Source organism: Armigeres subalbatus, chromosome 3, assembly GCF_024139115.2.
Source record: "Armigeres subalbatus isolate Guangzhou_Male chromosome 3, GZ_Asu_2, whole genome shotgun sequence".
Lineage (NCBI taxonomy): Eukaryota > Metazoa > Arthropoda > Insecta > Diptera > Culicidae > Armigeres > Armigeres subalbatus.
Window position 1 is genome coordinate 264,749,816 of NC_085141.1, and position 16,786 is coordinate 264,766,601.

General features: G+C 41.0%; 1 protein-coding gene across 1 annotated transcript in view; it reads left to right on the forward strand.

Annotated features, from left to right (window-relative positions):
- LOC134224053 (protein O-mannosyl-transferase TMTC1-like) overlaps window positions 1-16,786 on the forward strand; it is a 309,191-nt gene that overhangs the window by 114,964 nt on the left and 177,441 nt on the right. The window contains exon 2 of the mRNA XM_062703292.1: window positions 11,859-12,036. Coding sequence (XP_062559276.1) covers window positions 11,859-12,036 — 178 coding nt within the window. The remainder of the gene's footprint in view (window positions 1-11,858; window positions 12,037-16,786) is intronic.

Sequence of the window (16,786 nt, forward strand, 5' to 3'; positions counted from 1 at the left end):
ACAACTACACCCTGACCTCTCATTCTATCTTTTAGATGAGGACATTCTCACGTGATGCAAAACGTCTTAATGTTCATACTCTTGATTGAATAAAATGCTCAAATATGTGTTGTATTTACAAGAATGCGGTAGTATAATAACTTTACAAAATTTCACCTTTTGAGTTTGTGAGCAATATGACCAATTATAAACTAAATTCTTTGCCTTTAAAGACTTCACAATTTTTTATCTTTTGAGTTTGTGAACAAGACTTTGAATTACTAAAAAAAATATTTGCATAGTTTTAAACTGATTTTGGTTATGAATTTTCACACTAGTGATGTGTGTCCTACTTCTCCCGACACGCCTTGTTGAACAAGAAGACGAATATGGCGTGGAACAACACATGTAAATAGCACCACAATGTGCGTAAATAAATAATGGTTCGAAGCATGGCGAACGAGATTCCTTAGAACCAGTTCAGTTCAGTAAACTGAGCGGGCGAAGACTGGGGAGGCATTGCGCACCTCGACTCGAAACGAGCAAACCATGCAAACTGCCAAATGAAAGAGCTGTCGAAAGGAGATGCGGAATGAGGCCACTGAACTTCGTGCCACAAATCTCCCAAACTGAGGTGAACGTGCCCCTGGAGCCAACGTTCTGATACCTGATACCTGTCGTCATCGAGAGTCTCCCAATGACCACCTTATCTGTAGAATGGAATGCATTCACACACAACGCTGGAACTCGGTTGTGGGTGCTCTGCTGATGTAAACATCAACGCCACTGTCGACGCTTCCAGCTATACGTATTGTACCGTCAACGACATCTTTCCGAAGCTGCGATGGGAAAACAGTGCAATAGCCGTAATTAAATTTTGTGTGTGAACCCCAGTAAATCTTTGGAATGAATGCATATACGGTGCAACGGACGGAAGAAAATTATTACTTATTCTGGAGTACCATCAAAGTAGTAACTAGAAAAATTGGACACTATTAATACTTATTTGTGCGTCAGATGGCGTCCCTTTCCGGTTATTAGACTGAATTGTATCACAGAAATTCTTTAATTTGTTATCCATTTCGGCATTCGAAACCGCCTCCAAACCTTTAAGCGTTTTTTAATTCACCTGTGACTAGTTCAGAGTAATGAATATAATAGTTTTGATTATTCTAGTTCCATACATACCACAACTGTAATCAGCCACATTCCATACGAATCGATCTCAAACCAGCAGCTATTATAATTAAGGCTCATATTCCACAAATTTAATCCGCATTCTCCAGATTCAGGCGCCACCATCCTTGACGTAGCCACTTTTACGTCAGGCCATGCCGCACTCAGGTACACACGTGTGGCGATATGCGTTGATGAAATTTTCGCATCCTTCGCTGAGAGGCTGGATTTTCATTTCCAAAATCGCCGGCATGTTAAGCATAGACGCGAAATTTCGCCCGTTCGCCTGCCTGCGTAATAATGAAATTTAATGAATTATTATCTCCAATCTAAAGCCACTTCACCCGTGTGCTGCAGTGTGCTTGCGCCTGGGCCCCCGGTGCGGATGCTTTCGAGAGTCCACTTTTGCTGATGGCGAAATGGCAAGGCTGTAATTTAATTTGAACAGAGATTTACTGATGAGAAGCCTTGTACGTCGAGTCTCTGTGTCTCTCGCCGTCTCCGGTTTGTTAGTTGAATTAGGGGTAACTTTTAGCTTCCATTGACTCTGGCGAGGTCGATGTGTACGAACGAACGAGCAGCGTTTCATACTCAACTATATGTTCTTAATTGAGGCTTGTTTATTGGAAGTTTGTCGAGTGGTGTTTGATGATTCGCAGTATCGGTGAAGAGTATCTCAAGTCAATGGAGATGTCTTTAATCCTCTTTTGTTTTGTGATGCTTTGAAGGAGATTGCCAGTTTAACTAGTTCGGAATTTAAAATTGTTCAGTGTTCCAATAATTAGAGTAAAAAGTAACGACACGTTGCTGATCAGTTCAAACCTCAGTTTTTCTTCATCCACGGTGTGTCTATTAGGAAGTATTATTTTTCAAAAATCAGTATCTCTGAAACACCCACCACTTGAAAGTATATGCTCTCCTTCTTCGTAGTGGGTAAACTAAAATATTCTATCGGGGGATCTAGAACAGTTTTCATTTTTTTCACTATTTTTGGTGCAAACAAATAGAAATCTCAAATGATAGCCGATTTAACCCCCCAAAAATGTATGGAAAAATGACCCTCGATAGAACATTTTAAAATGCACCTACGTAAAAGAGGAAAACCTATAATTTCGTGTAGTGAGTGTTTTAGAGATACTGATTTTTTGAAAATAAGCCTCTTCGGACATACTTGTCGATCTGAATACTCAATTTGATTATTCACATAGGGGGAATGACGGCTTTGGCAGGTTTTGTTCTATTATTGGCAGGGGGGGTTTTTATGACTGACTAGGCTAAAATTTGGCCTAAACATTCTTTGTATATCAAATAATATTGTGGCAAAATTTCATAAAATTTGATCGACGAAAACCCCCCTGCCAATAACAGAACAAAACCTGCCAAAGCCGTCTTTCCCCCTATATTGTTTCTTTTAAAAATAGTTCAAAAATCTCTAGATCTTCGTATTTTTTCATCAATTCTTCGCACATGTTGCATGGATTTTTGATGTAAATTACATTCAATCTATTAAATATACAACAAACAAAAATTGCGCAGAACGGAGTTCTCTATAGATCGATGGAGATCTGTGAATTGTGGTCAGTCCTGGTGCATGCTGAGTTCATTTTCCTTGAAATTTATCGCCGCTGAAGCCAATCGTTTAGTTTTCAAAAATGTAAAAAAAGAAAGAAAAATAAGTAAAATCGGAAGCTTCGCAAAACCAAACGCAAATATATTTATTTGCAACGTTAAGTTTCCGCCCGCGTTTGATTGCAAATAGTCCTTTTCAGGACTTAAGCTATTTATCCAGGAAAAGTTATTGACCGTTAGGAAAAAATTTCATCCAGACAAACAGACTATTCGGCTTAAGTTTTCAAATCTTTTTCGCTTAAACGACAATGACGATTCCTTATTTTCAATAATGCGCCTCTTCTAACGCCAACAGCAGCTAAACAAAATTTACGCTAAGGTGGCGTCTTCATCGATTTGGCTGTCGTCGGCGGAAAGTGAACTTTTCTGGAAAGATTATTTGGTTTTGATTCGGTTAGAGATTGGAAATAAAATCGATTTTTTTTTTGGGCCACCATTTATACAAAAGGAGGTTAATTCGAGATGATTTTTTTTTTTGAAGTACAATACTTGATCGTTTGGCGACGACAGAAAGTTGGCTTTCGGTAACAGAATCACAAGTATGCGTTAAAGGGAGATAGAGCAATAAGTTTTTTCGAATGGATGACATCAGTAGCAGCCAAATAAAATTTCCTCACACGATTCTGATTTCGTTTTGTTGCTGTCAAATATTGAAAAGTCGCACTATTGGAAATATATCAGTTCTTTTTGCCGGGCCATAATTTTACCCAAGGGAGTTAAACAAATTTCTTCAAAGTGCAAACCAATCATTTGATGACGACAGAAATGTGGGGTTTGAGTAAAATGCTTTCAGCGTGTTTTAATAGAATCACACATCAGCGTGTCAATCGGCAAGCAGCAAGCCATGACTTTGTCTCTTCTAGTCAGACCTCCGCGGCGTGCACACGCATCCACGAAGAGTCGCTGTCATAACTTCGTTCCGGCCATTTGGAGCCACAGATTTTGGCGATCCTGCCAGTCTAGTTTTTGAATTCTGACGCTGATTTCATGAGGTGAGTTGAATTCAAGTGGTTAAATTGTGACGAGTGATATATTTCAGTTTGTAAAATCACAAGGCGCGTCTCAAAACCGTCGAAAAATGGTTTGTGGTTTGCTGAATCACAAGACGCGTCTCGAAGACCGTCGGAAAATGGTTTGTGGTTTGCTAAATCACAAGACGCGTCTCGAAGACCGTCGGAAAATGGTTTGTGAATTGGTAAATCACAAGACGCATCTCGAAGACCGTCGGAAGACAAACCGTGGTTTGTGGTTAGCTTAATCACAAGACGCGTCTCGAAGAGCGTCGGAAAATGGTTTGTGGTTTGCAAAATCACAAGACGCGTCTCGAATACCGTCTGAAAGACCGCTGAAAAAATGGTTTGTGGTTTGAAGAACATCAAAGCCACGCCTGGAAGACCGTAAGTAATTGGTAAAATTACAATGCGCTTCTGGAAGATCGGTGGAAATTGGATTTGGATTGGATTTGAATTGGATTTGAATTGCATTTGGATTGGATTTGGATTGGATTTGGATTGGATTTGGATTGGATTTGGATTGGATTTGGATTGGATTTGGATTGGATTTGGATTGGATTTGGATTGGATTTGGATTTGGATTGGTTTGGATTGGATTTGGATTGGATTTGGATTGGATTTGGATTGGATTTGGATTGGATTGGATTTTATTTGAATTTGGATTGAACTTGGATTGGATTTGGATTGGGTTGGATTGGGTTGGATTGGTTTGGATTGGTTTGGATTGGTTTGGATTGGTTTAGATTGGGTTTGGATTGGTTTGGATTGGATTTGGATTGGTTTGTATTTGATTTGGATTGGTTTGGATTCGATTTGGATTGGTTTGGATTGGTTTGCATTGGTTTGCGTTGGTTTGGATTGGTTTGGATTGATTTGGATTGGTTTGGATTGGATTTGGATTGGTTTGGATTGGTTTGGATTGAATTTGGATTGGTTTGGATTGGTTTGGATTGGTTGGACTGGATTTGGATTGGTTTGGATTGGTTTGGATTGGTTTGGATTGGATTTGGATTGGTTTGGATTGGTTTGGATTGGTTTGGATTGGTTTGGATTGGTTTGGATTGGTTTGGATTGGTTTGGATTGGTTTGGATTGATTTGGATTGGATTGGTTTGGATCTGATTTGGATTTGATTTGGATTGAATTGGATTGGTTTGAATCGATTTGGATTCGATTTGGATTGGTTTAGATTGGTTTGGATTGGTTTGGATTGGTTTGGATTGGTTTGGATTGGATTTGGATTGGATTTGGATTAGGTTTGGATTGTGTTTGGATTCGATTTGGATTCGATTTGGATTGGATTTGGATTGGATTTGGATTCGTTTCGGATTGGATTTGAATTGGTTGGATTGGTTTGGATTGGATTTGGATTGGTTTGATTGGTTTGGATTGGTTTGGATTGATTTGGATTGGTTTGGATTGGTTTGGATTGGTTTGGATTGGTTTGGATTGGTTTGGATTGGTTTGGATTGGTTTGGATTGGTTTGGTTGGTTTGGATTGGTTTGGATTGGATTTGGATTGGATTTGGTTGGTTTGGATTGGTTTGGATTGGTTTGGATTGGTTTGGTTGGTTTGGATTGGTTTGGATTGGTTGGATTGGTTTGGATTGATTTGGATTGGTTTGGATTGGTTTGGATTGGTTTGGATTGGTTTGGATTGATTTGGATTGGATTGGTTTGGTTTGGATTGGTTTGGATTGGATTTGGATTGGATTTGGATTGGATTTGAATTGGATTTGGATTGGATTTGGATTGGATTTGGATTGGATTTGGATTGGATTTGGATTGGATTTGGATTTGATTTGGATTGGATTTGGATTGGATTTGGATTTGGATTGGATTTGGATTGGATTTGGATTGGATTTGGATTGGATTTGGATTGGATTTGGATTCGATTTGGATTCGATTTGGATTCGATTTGGATTCGATTTGGATTCGATTTGGATTCGATTTGGATTCGATTTGGATTGGATTTGGATTCGATTTGGATTGGATTTGGATTGGATTTGGATTGGATTTGGATTGGATTTGGATTGGATTTGGATTGGATTGGATTTGGATTGAATTTGGATTGGATTTGGATTGGATTTGGATTGGATTGGATTTGGATTGGATTTGGATTGGATTGGATTTGGATTGGATTTGGATTGGATTTGGATTGGATTTGGATTGGATTTGGATTGGATTTGGATTGGATTTGGATTGGATTTGGATTGGATTTGGATTGGATTTGGATTGGATTTGGATTGGATTTGGATTTGGATTGGATTGGATTTGGATTGGATTTGGATTGGATTGGATTTGCATTCGATTTTCTTATCTTTAATAGGTTATTCTTAAATCTTATTAGTAATAAAGTTCAACACCGCTTAGTTTTGGATTGCATTTGGGTAAGATTTTGGAAGAAATTGTCATTGTATATGACAAACAAAAGAAGCCCATTGGCTTCGTAAACTTGTTGTTCTCTAATCATCCAACGAAAGTATGAATCACTTTTTATCTTTCGCGACCCACAGTTTGGGAACCCACACTCTGAATCATTGTTCTGGTATTAAAACCATGATGTTGGTCAAGTTTATTTTGGATTTTCTACTCCGTCGCCACCACACTGTAGCCGTTGTGGTACTTGTACTTGAATGAAGAGTTTGCGAGCTCTTCGGTTTTGGGCCACCATATTTTCTGGATATCACGCTCACTCCGACCTTCTCCAGCTCACGAGCCAGGGGCTCAACACGGTCCACGGGTTCATTCACAGTTCTGACGTCAAGATACGACTTTCCTATCGTTGTCATTTATTCTTAATCCGGGCAGGCGCCTGCTTTTAAATAAGAGATCACATTCACCTTTGCCTTAATCCGGGCAAGTGCTTTATTTTAAAGAAGGGATCATACCCATAATTGCTTTAATCCTGGCAAACGTCTATTTTTAACTGTCTAACAACTTACGTTGTCTGTGCTCTGGGGTCATATTGAACCCAAATTGAAATTGCTATAACTTTTTTATTGTTTGACCAATTTTGGACTTTTAGGGCAGTTTCGAGAGATAATTTAATCATTACCTAAGATTATTCATAGGTGGGCGGGTACCTCGCGGGGAGGAGTTTCCGTAAAAAAGGGAAAAAACAGTGATTTTATATGCTTATTTTGCTTTTATCTGAAAATCCTACTCATTTTGAGCTGCAGCTTTTCAAAAGGATTATCGGGCAGGCGTGTACTGTGACATGAGGCATTGATTAGTTTAGAACTTGTCCACTAGGTGGTGACATATATGAAATCATTAATTTAGACTAACTCAAGATATTCCGATATATGGATTTTCCTCATTGTAAATATTCCTATCGCACAAATTTGAAATTTGTAAAAATTATGTCTTTGGCAAAGCTCATCTGGTGGAAATGGACTGTCTTGTGACGAAAAAAAAAAATAGGAATTTTACAATTAGGCGGCACTAGTGTGCTTGCAATGTTCTTGCATGTGTGAAATATTGCTCTAGCTTGAGATCCTTCGTACATACACCCAAGTTGTATTCGACAAAAATGTTCTGGATGTCCAGGACTGCAAAGTGAGGCTCAGTGTTATGCGCACTTCTTTCAAAAGGCGGCGCTAGTGATCAGTTATAGCACACATTATTATTCGCCAAAAACACTACGCATCAAAATACGACAGATCTCCCATGGAAAAATCTATTCAAATATAACTGTTCACTGTTTTTGTACCCTTCTTCACGGAAACCTCTCCCCACGAGGTACCCGCCTCGTGGAATAATCTTAGGTAACACACTGAAAGATAATTAAATTATCTCTCGAAACTGCCCAAAAAGTCCAAAATTGGCCAAACAATAAAAAAGTTATAGCAATTTCAATTTGGGGTCAATATGACCCCAGAGCACAGACAACGTAAGTTTTTTGGAGCACAGACAGAAGGTTAAAAATAGACGTTTGCCAGGATTAAAGCATTTATGGGTATGATCCCTTCTTTAAAAGAAAGCACTTGCCCGGATTAGGGCAATGGTGAATGTGATCCCTTCTTTAAAAGCAGGCGCCTGCCCGGATTAAGACAAAGGTGGATGTGATCCCTTCTTAAAAAATAGGCGCTTGCCCGGATTAAGGTAATGGTGGATGTTACTCCTTCTTAAAAGAAGGCGCTTGCCCACATAAAGACACGATCCCTTCTTTAAAATAGGCGCTTGCCCGGATTAAGGTCATGGTGGATGTGACTCCTTCTTTAAAAGTAGGTGCTTGCCCGGATTAAGGCAATGGTGGATATGATCCCTTCTTAACAGAAGGCGCTTACCCGGTTTAAGGCAATGGATGTGATCCATTCTTTAAAGTAGGCGTTTGCCAGTATTAATGAAATGGAAAATGTGATTCCTTCTTTTAAAGTAGGCGCGTGCAATGATGTAAGTATCCCTTTTTAAAAATAGGCGCTTGTCCGGATTAAAGCAATGGGGGGTATGATACCTTCTTCAAAAATAGGTGTTTACCAGGTTTGAAGCAATGATGGATATGATCCGTTTTTAGAAGAAGGCACTTGCCCGGATTAAAGCAATGAAAGATGTGATTCATTCTTTGAAAGTAGGGTCTTGTCCGGATGAAGGCAATGGTGGGTGTAATCTCTTCTTTGAAAATAGGCGTTTGCTAGAAATGAAGCAATGATGGATATGATTCATTTTTTTTAAAGAAGTCGCTTGCTCCGATTAAGGCAAAAGTAGGTGTTATCCCTTCTTTAAAAGTAGGGGTTTGAATATGGCAATTGTGGATATGATTTCTTTTTTAGCAGTAGACATTTTGCCTAGACTTGCAGATATAACTTCTTCAATGAAAGCAAATAGCTGTCTAGTATGACTTTCTGGTTAATTAGCGCCCAAAATTTCTCTATTGAATGGAACTGAGGACAATTTGATGGATTCAGATTTTCGGGGAAAACTGGATTCCACTATTGTTGTACCATTGTAGCACTTCCTTGCTACAATGGCAGCTGGCTAAATCTAGCCAAAACGTAAATGGGCCATCATGGAACTGAATGAAGGGTTAAATCCGGTTTTTGACGCAGATGGATTTTGCAGGACTGTGCAAAATATTTTTCTTTCCTCTTCCTGCATGGTGAATATTTTGAAATCACGTTAGTTTCAAACTGTGAAAAATAATAGACCGAAAAGAACGGTTTCTTAATTATAAAACGCTGTGAAAAGCCTTCCCCCTTCTCTGTCTGACCATAGTTCCCATCTGGGATGGTTACCCGATTTTCCCTAAGGTTGCTCGTTTCCCTGCTGGCACCACGGGAAGGTAAGAATAGGAGTTGTTGGGTAAAAGGCTAAGGACCGCGAAATGGGGTCATTTTATTGCTTCATACTTACGAAGTCTGGGAAGATCTTCCCGAGGGGCCTTCGAATTAAGACCATGTTAAAAGGAAATTTTTGAATGAATCAGATACAGGGGTTGGTTTCCTACCCGCCGCTGCCGTATCGTATATGTAAAATTAGCCAGCATGAGTTAATCACCTGAAGTTTGTATGGCGAAAGGGTCTGTACACAAATTACGTAACGCAAAAATCCGAGTTTTTGACCCCCTAACATTAACATTTTTGGTACCCCCTCCCTCCCCCATGTAACGCGTAACTGTGAAAATTTTAAAGGCAGATTTTTTTCCTTTTCTGAAGCATTTGGGTTTTGGTTTTTTTTGAACACTTTTAAAATAGGGACGGCTCATAATCAAAAATCAAGGATATCAAAAATGCAGCTAGCAGAAACGAAAATATAATTTGTGATCATAACCATTTACATAGTTTTGCGGAGCTGTGGTGTCGAGAAATACAATATTCGCTTGGTATTTTTATGCATATCAATCTCGCTATGTCAGTATGCTTGATTTCGATAATGATATACGATAACGATAAACAGCAATTACTTCAATCACTGATTAAAAAAAAGACATTCAAATAAACTTTTATTCGTGTTATGCGTAACATTTGGTACTACCCACCTTCTCCCCCACCTTTTAGTGTAACAAAGTATAACGCAAGTTGAACCTCCCCCCTCCCCCCAGAAGCGTTACGTAATTTGTGAACAGACCCAAAGACATCTAACGCAGGTTTTCTCAACAGCAGGAGCTTTTCACGAAAATTTATTTGGTGCTATTTATGTAGGAAGGTGTCCGCTACTACGCCTACCAAATATTTTTTCGATTAAGGTGATTATTTTCGAGATATTAGACCTTAGATGATTTTCGCCATACTGATTTCCGAAAGTTAACTCCTAGTGTGCCGCTGTAAGCACGCTCAAAACAGGCGATTCATTGGGAATTTTCTCGACTTCCCTTGTCATAAAAGTATCTCCATGTTAGCCTCATGATATATTTACTTTCTTGATAAATGGCGGATGTTATTCTTGAACTCCTTGGCGGATGTTATCAAAATTCATATTCCATAACTCATGTAGAAGGTTTTAAGGAGTAATTATGAATCTCTTCTCTCTTACCCCATCCTTCAATTTGACTTTGTACTTATGATCAATTTTAAAATCAAAAGCCAATTTTTCAAACCAACCCTTTATACTTTTTGGGACACAGTTAAGGTTAAAAGTTGCTTTGGAAATCTAAACAAATTTATATTCTAAGGCAAATGACTGTGACAGTGACTGAATAATTTCGTTGTCATTGAGCTAGCTACCTATATTCTTCCAATTAAATTGCCAGTCGTGTCAGCCGACGTCCAAGATATCAACCGTCCTTATCCAGATCGATTGTGTGAAACGTTGCACGAGGCTCCTGAATAATAAACAATTATTCGATACTTATTGAATTTAAAAATGTATCGCTATCAATGACTTTATCTGACCACAAATGTGTTTGTTCTTTCTCATGAATAAATCAAGCTACAAATAGAGAATCCGAATCGTCTAGCTACTGAATATTTTAGCAGCGATAACTGATGTGTGTCCACTCTGTCCGGTGTGCTGGCACAGCACAAAACTTCTGCAAATGTATTGCGATTACTCTTCATCGACCGGACGACACACTTTATGCTCTTGCTCGATACTCGTGCAATGAACAAACGTGGGGAAAGTTTCTTTGACAAATTACCAGTAATGAATAATTGATTCAAGCATAACGTACAAACGAACTAAATTTCCACTTGAATTACTTTTCCGGTGCCAGTTTCTGCTTTCTCTTTGTACAGTTTTCAACTCATTTTTCCATCAGACCAATGATGGCTTTCACATGGAATTATTTCATCTCGGATCAGCAGACGCCGTTACGTGCAGCGTGAGTTGGGTGGAAAGCGAGGGTTGCCTGGCGCAGGGCTCGAGGCGATTAAAAAGTCCGACTGCAAATGCTAAAGTCAAAGAAAACGGTTTAGGGAACGGGGGAAAAAAAGCTTTTGAGTTAAGTTATTATGAATTTTTATAATCTCTTTCATTCGACCATTATTCCTGTCGAAGCCCAAACCTCCTCCAGGCAGTCGGTTTAATATTTTATTCTCTAAAGGTGCCTAGCGCTAACGGGTGACATTCCGCTAGTTGACGATGAACGTCTTTCTGGGCGACTACCATCAGGGTTGGGTTCAGGATTCATCGCATGTTTGCAGGATTGTTTATTGCTAGAATTTAACAACTCAACTCACTACAATTTAATATATCCTATAGAATGAAGAGTGACTTTCGATACGCCACCATAGCGATAGACAAACAAAAATAGTGAAACGCTCTAATTACATTATTTCTTAACAGTTTAGAGGTCGATAGATTGATTATCAAATTGTTAGAAATTATATTAAATGCCAATACATCGAAAAGGACCAGTGGGAAAACTATCGAAAGAAAGGGATTCTTGAAATATATTTCTCCGTTTTTTGCAGTTTCAGTCGTACAGCTGTAACTTTGTAATATCCTAAAATGTTCAATAAATTCCAGATTCAACTCTGTAAATCAGCACTCACAATTGCACCAACAGCGCCTTTCCGCAAGACCGTCAAAGCTTTTGTCATTCCACACTCATGCAGCCAAGACTCGTTCCGAGGACTGTCGTGTTCACGTTTTCTTTCCCATCTCCGTTCCTTCTTTTCAGATTAAATTATATAACATGTGGCCTACGTTCGCTCTGGTTCCATGCAACCAACGTGCTACTGCATGCGTCCGCCTGTGTATTATTCACCCGAGTCTGCACAACGATCGCCGGGCTGCGGAAGAATTTTGCCCTATTTGCCGGGGTGCTGTTCGCCGTACATCCGATCCACACGGAAGCGGTAAGTACTTTGTGGGGTGTAGTTTTACTCGACCGACTGCTGACCGAGGGCAACCTCGCTGGGCGTCCACCACTGCTGGCTGCCCGTGTGGCCTGTGGGATTTGGTCAGTTGGCCACAGCGCAGCGAGTTGCAAAACAGGCAGGTCCTGTGCAAACAGCAATTCAACATTCATCATCAGCAGCATCGTATCACATTTCGGGGAAATTTCATTGGACACAGAGCTTGCCAGAATCGGGACCTTTCTCTCATTTGACATGTAAAGTCATACACTCGTATCCTGTTACATGTACGGCCGAATTTGTTTGTGCACTGAGTTGATGAATTTGGTAAATCCCCGGTACTGGGGTTCACATCACACAAGTATACCATTCTATTGGAAAACAAATATTCACGTTTTAAAGACATGTTTTGTTTTAATCTCCAAAACCATATAAATTATAAAACATGATGAAAGTATATTGTACGAGTAAAGCAATTTGATTTAGCTTATCAGCATCTTGAAGTGAATTTGTGCAGCTCGAAAATAGATAGATTAATTTCAGCAGCAATAGGGTTCAGGGCGTAAGTCGTGCTTTATGTTTTATTCCTAGAAAAAATAATTTGAGAAAAGCGGAGGTTCCTGACGACATCCAACCAGCAGATGTTGGATTATTTAACAGTGCAGAATCTGTAAAAACATTTGACATTAGTGCGCTAGATTTTAATACGGTAAAGCTCCTTTCTGTGCCCAAAACGGGGGAACGTAAAACGAATTAGAGCATAAAATAGGAAGTGTTGTTTCGAGTTTTGAAAGTGAAAATAATATAGGCAAAATTTGATAATTGACTTATGGAACGTACACACGGTCAAGCAGTTTGACCAACATTAACTCCACCTCTCGTTTGTTCCAACATCCATCAAGTTTTACCAACAGCGGCACGAACAATCAATTTATTCGACCAACAATATCACACACGAACGACCGAAGCGCTAACTTGAGCACCAACCATCAAAAAATATATGGGGGTTTGTGCAACTTCACTACAAATGCTCAAACATGTTCGGCGAACCTTGACTCCACCCCCGACAACTCAAACCAAAATCAAACCGTTTGAGAAGTGTGAGAAGTAAAATGTGAAAATTAGCAGGACGTCTCGCATCCCACTTCTCACTACCCACTTTCTCCTTCTTATATTTCACTGGGCACCCTTTATAACGGGCTTGGTGGTCATATGGCTACCGCTTCCGCCTCATACGCAGGAGGTTGTGGGTTCAATCCCAGGCCCGTTCCATTAATCCTACTTTGTATCTCATCACATATATTTCTCATGTTCTAGCAATCGCTAGAACTGGAAATGAGGTTTCATACCGTTTCCATATTCTATCCCTATGCCTACAACTTGACAGTTTAGACTGTTCAGTTCGAGCAGGTGACTGTTAGAATTCGAAATGAGCAAATAAAAAGGTCGTTTCGGCATCCAGGATGTGGCCAGCGCCGTTATAAACCATCCAAAATACTAGAGCTCTCGGGCTGTGCACATTGCGGTTGGAGAGCAAATCCCATGCTTCCATCCATTGGTTCCCTGTGCAATTGCGATTGTTCTGGTCGATCACGGAGTAGCAACTACGAAATGCACAGTCATCATGCTCATGCTTATATTGTGTGGACCTGTTTCCAGTGATTAGTAGGCCGAACAAGTCAATCAGCTGAAAATGCCGTTTGGCCGTAGATGACTTCTGGCCGAACGAGTTATACGGCTGAAAATTTCCTTCCGCCTAACAGGTCATTTGGCCAAAATGGATATTTACCGTATAGGTCATTTCTCGCTTAACTTTTCAAAAGGACCTAAGTAACATTTTTTTCATGAATTAATTTGAATAGCGCAATCAACAGAAAAACATGAAAGCTTTTGATTGCACTACTCTAATTAATTAATGAAAAAAATTTTACTTAGGTCCTTTTGAAAAGTTAAGCGAGATTTGGTCGAACGGGTCATACAACCGAACAAGTAATTTGGCTGAAAATGTCGCTGGAACGAACAGGTCATAAAACCAAGTACATTTGTTATTTAGACGGAAATGTAATGCAGAAATGGCCCTACAGTCAAAAAGGCCGTTTGGCCGAACAAGTTACAAGGTAATGTCATTTGGACAAACAGATCTACCGCCAAAAATTTTATTTGACCTTAAATATCAGTTGACCAACGATTTGGTCTGGTTGACGACGCCGTTTCACTGAGTAGTTGAGAAAATCTCTCACATTGCGGTATAATTCTGCATAAATGTGAAGTGAGAGATTAAAAGTGAGAAGTGAGCAGAGGAAAGTTAAATGTAAGGTGTGAGAAATTTGAAGAAATGTGCAGTAAGAATTGAGATGTGAGACGTCTCGCTTATTTCTAGCATTTCTCACGTATCTCAATTCATATTTCAAAATGAACAGTGAAAATAACATAAGATAAACATCTGCTCTCTGTATGCAATGCTTTTGTTTTCATCTGATCTGGGCCCATAACTGTACGGCTTAAGTCAAAATCAACTAAACCGATTTTTTTTTTACTCGGTTGTGATGAGTCGATAAGGACCTTAAGCCCCACGAAAAAATTTACAAAAAAAATCAAAGAAAATTCAGGTGGTATTTGAAAAAGTTGTGAAAGTTCCAACCGTGTTAAAAAATGTGGGTGTATTGTATTCGACCTATTTGGTGAAATATAATTTTTTCCCAACTAAACGAGTTTTTGGTCAAATCATCCGTTCGAGGAAACGACATTTTCAACTATTTGAATAGTTCGGCCAAATCCCGGGTATGATTTGTTCAACCAAATCACATTTTCGTCCGTATGACCACCATTTTCAAATTCTGAGTATATTTACTGCCCTTAGTCTGCAGTCGATGCCATCGTTGCGTTTGAACGCAGTCATCAGGCACCATGCGGCTTTTCTATGGGAATTATCATAAGGATTTATCATAAGTGTGTTTTCCACTGGTTTCATAAATTCTCTGCGCTTATGTTTTGCGATTTGGAGAAAATATCCCTTATATTCAACTAAATTAAGTAAAGGCCGAGCCTCTTCAAAGGAGGCTTCCGAGCCTCTTGAAAAGAGGCTTCCGAGCCTCTTGAAAGGAGGCTTCCGAGCCTCTTGAAAGGAGGCTTCCGAGCCTCTTGAAAGGAGGCTTCCGAGCCTCTTGAAAGGAGGCTTCCGAGCCTCTTGAAAGGAGGCTTCCAGGCCTCTTGAAAGGAGGCTTTCTGAGCCTCTTGAAAGGAGGCTTCCAGGCCTCTTGAAAGGAGGCTTCTGAGCCTCTTGAAAGGAGGCTTCCAGGCCTCTTGAAAGGAGGCTTCCAGCCTCTTGAAAGGAGGCTTCCTGAGCCTCTTGAAAGGAGGCTTCCTGAGCCTCTTGAAAGGAGGCTTCCAGGCCTCTTGAAAGGAGGCTTGAGGCCTCTTGAAAGGAGGCTTCTGAGCCTCTTGAAAGGAGGCTTCTGAGCCTCTTGAAAGGAGGCTTCCTGAGCCTCTTGAAAGGAGGCTTGAGCCTCTTGAAAGGAGGCTTCCAGGCCTCTTGAAAGGAGGCTTCCGAGCCTCTTGAAGGAGGCTCTGAGCCTCTTGAAAGGAGGCTTCTGAGCCTCTTGAAAGGAGGCTTCCGAGCCTCTTGAAAGGAGGCTGAGGCCTCTTGAAAGGAGGCTTCTGAGCCTCTTGAAAGGAGGCCTGAGCCTCTTGAAAGGAGGCTTCTGAGCCTCTTGAAGGAGGCTTCCAGGCCTCTTGAAAGGAGGCTTCTGAGCCTCTTGAAAGGAGGCTTCCTGAGCCTCTTGAAAGGAGGCTTGAGCCTCTTGAAAGGAGGCTCTGAGCCTCTTGAAAGGAGGCTTCCGAGCCTCTTGAAAGGAGGCTTCTGAGCCTCTTGAAAGGAGGCTTCCTGAGCCTCTTGAAAGGAGGCTTGAGCTCTTGAAAGGAGGCTTCCAGGCCTCTTGAAAGGAGGCTTGAGCCTCTTGAAAGGAGGCTTCTGAGCCTCTTGAAAGGAGGCTTCTGAGCCTCTTGAAAGGAGGCTTCCTGAGCCTCTTGAAAGGAGGCTTCTGAGCCTCTTGAAAGGAGGCTTCTGAGCCTCTTGAAAGGAGGCTTCCTGAGCCTCTTGAAAGGAGGCTTCTGAGCCTCTTGAAAGGAGGCTTCTGAGCCTCTTGAAAGGAGGCTTCCAGGCCTCTTGAAAGGAGGCTCTGAGCCTCTTGAAAGGAGGCTTGAGCCTCTTGAAAGGAGGCTTCTGAGCCTCTTGAAAGGAGGCTTCCAGGCCTCTTGAAGGAGGCTTCCTGAGCCTCTTGAAAGGAGGCTTCTGAGCCTCTTGAAGGAGGCTTCCAGGCCTCTTGAAAGGAGGCTGGAGCCTCTTGACAGGAGGCTTCTGAGCCTCTTGACAGGAGGCTTCCGAGCCTCTTGACAGGAGGCTTCCAGGCCTCTTGACAGGAGGCTTCTGAGCCTCTTGACAGGAGGCTTCTGAGCCTCTTGACAGGAGGCTTCCTGAGCCTCTTGACAGGAGGCTTCCGAGCCTCTTGACAGGAGGCTCTGAGCCTCTTGACAGGAGGCTCTGAGCCTCTTGACAGGAGGCTTCCGAGCCTCTTGACAGGAGGCTTCCTGAGCCTCTTGACAGGAGGCTTCTGAGCCTCTTGACAGGAGGCTTCTGAGCCTCTTGACAGGAGGCTTGAGCCTCTTGACAGGAGGCTTCTGAGCCTCTTGACAGGAGGCTTCTGAGCCTCTTGACAGGAGGCTTCCTGAGCCTCTTGACAGGAGGCTCTGA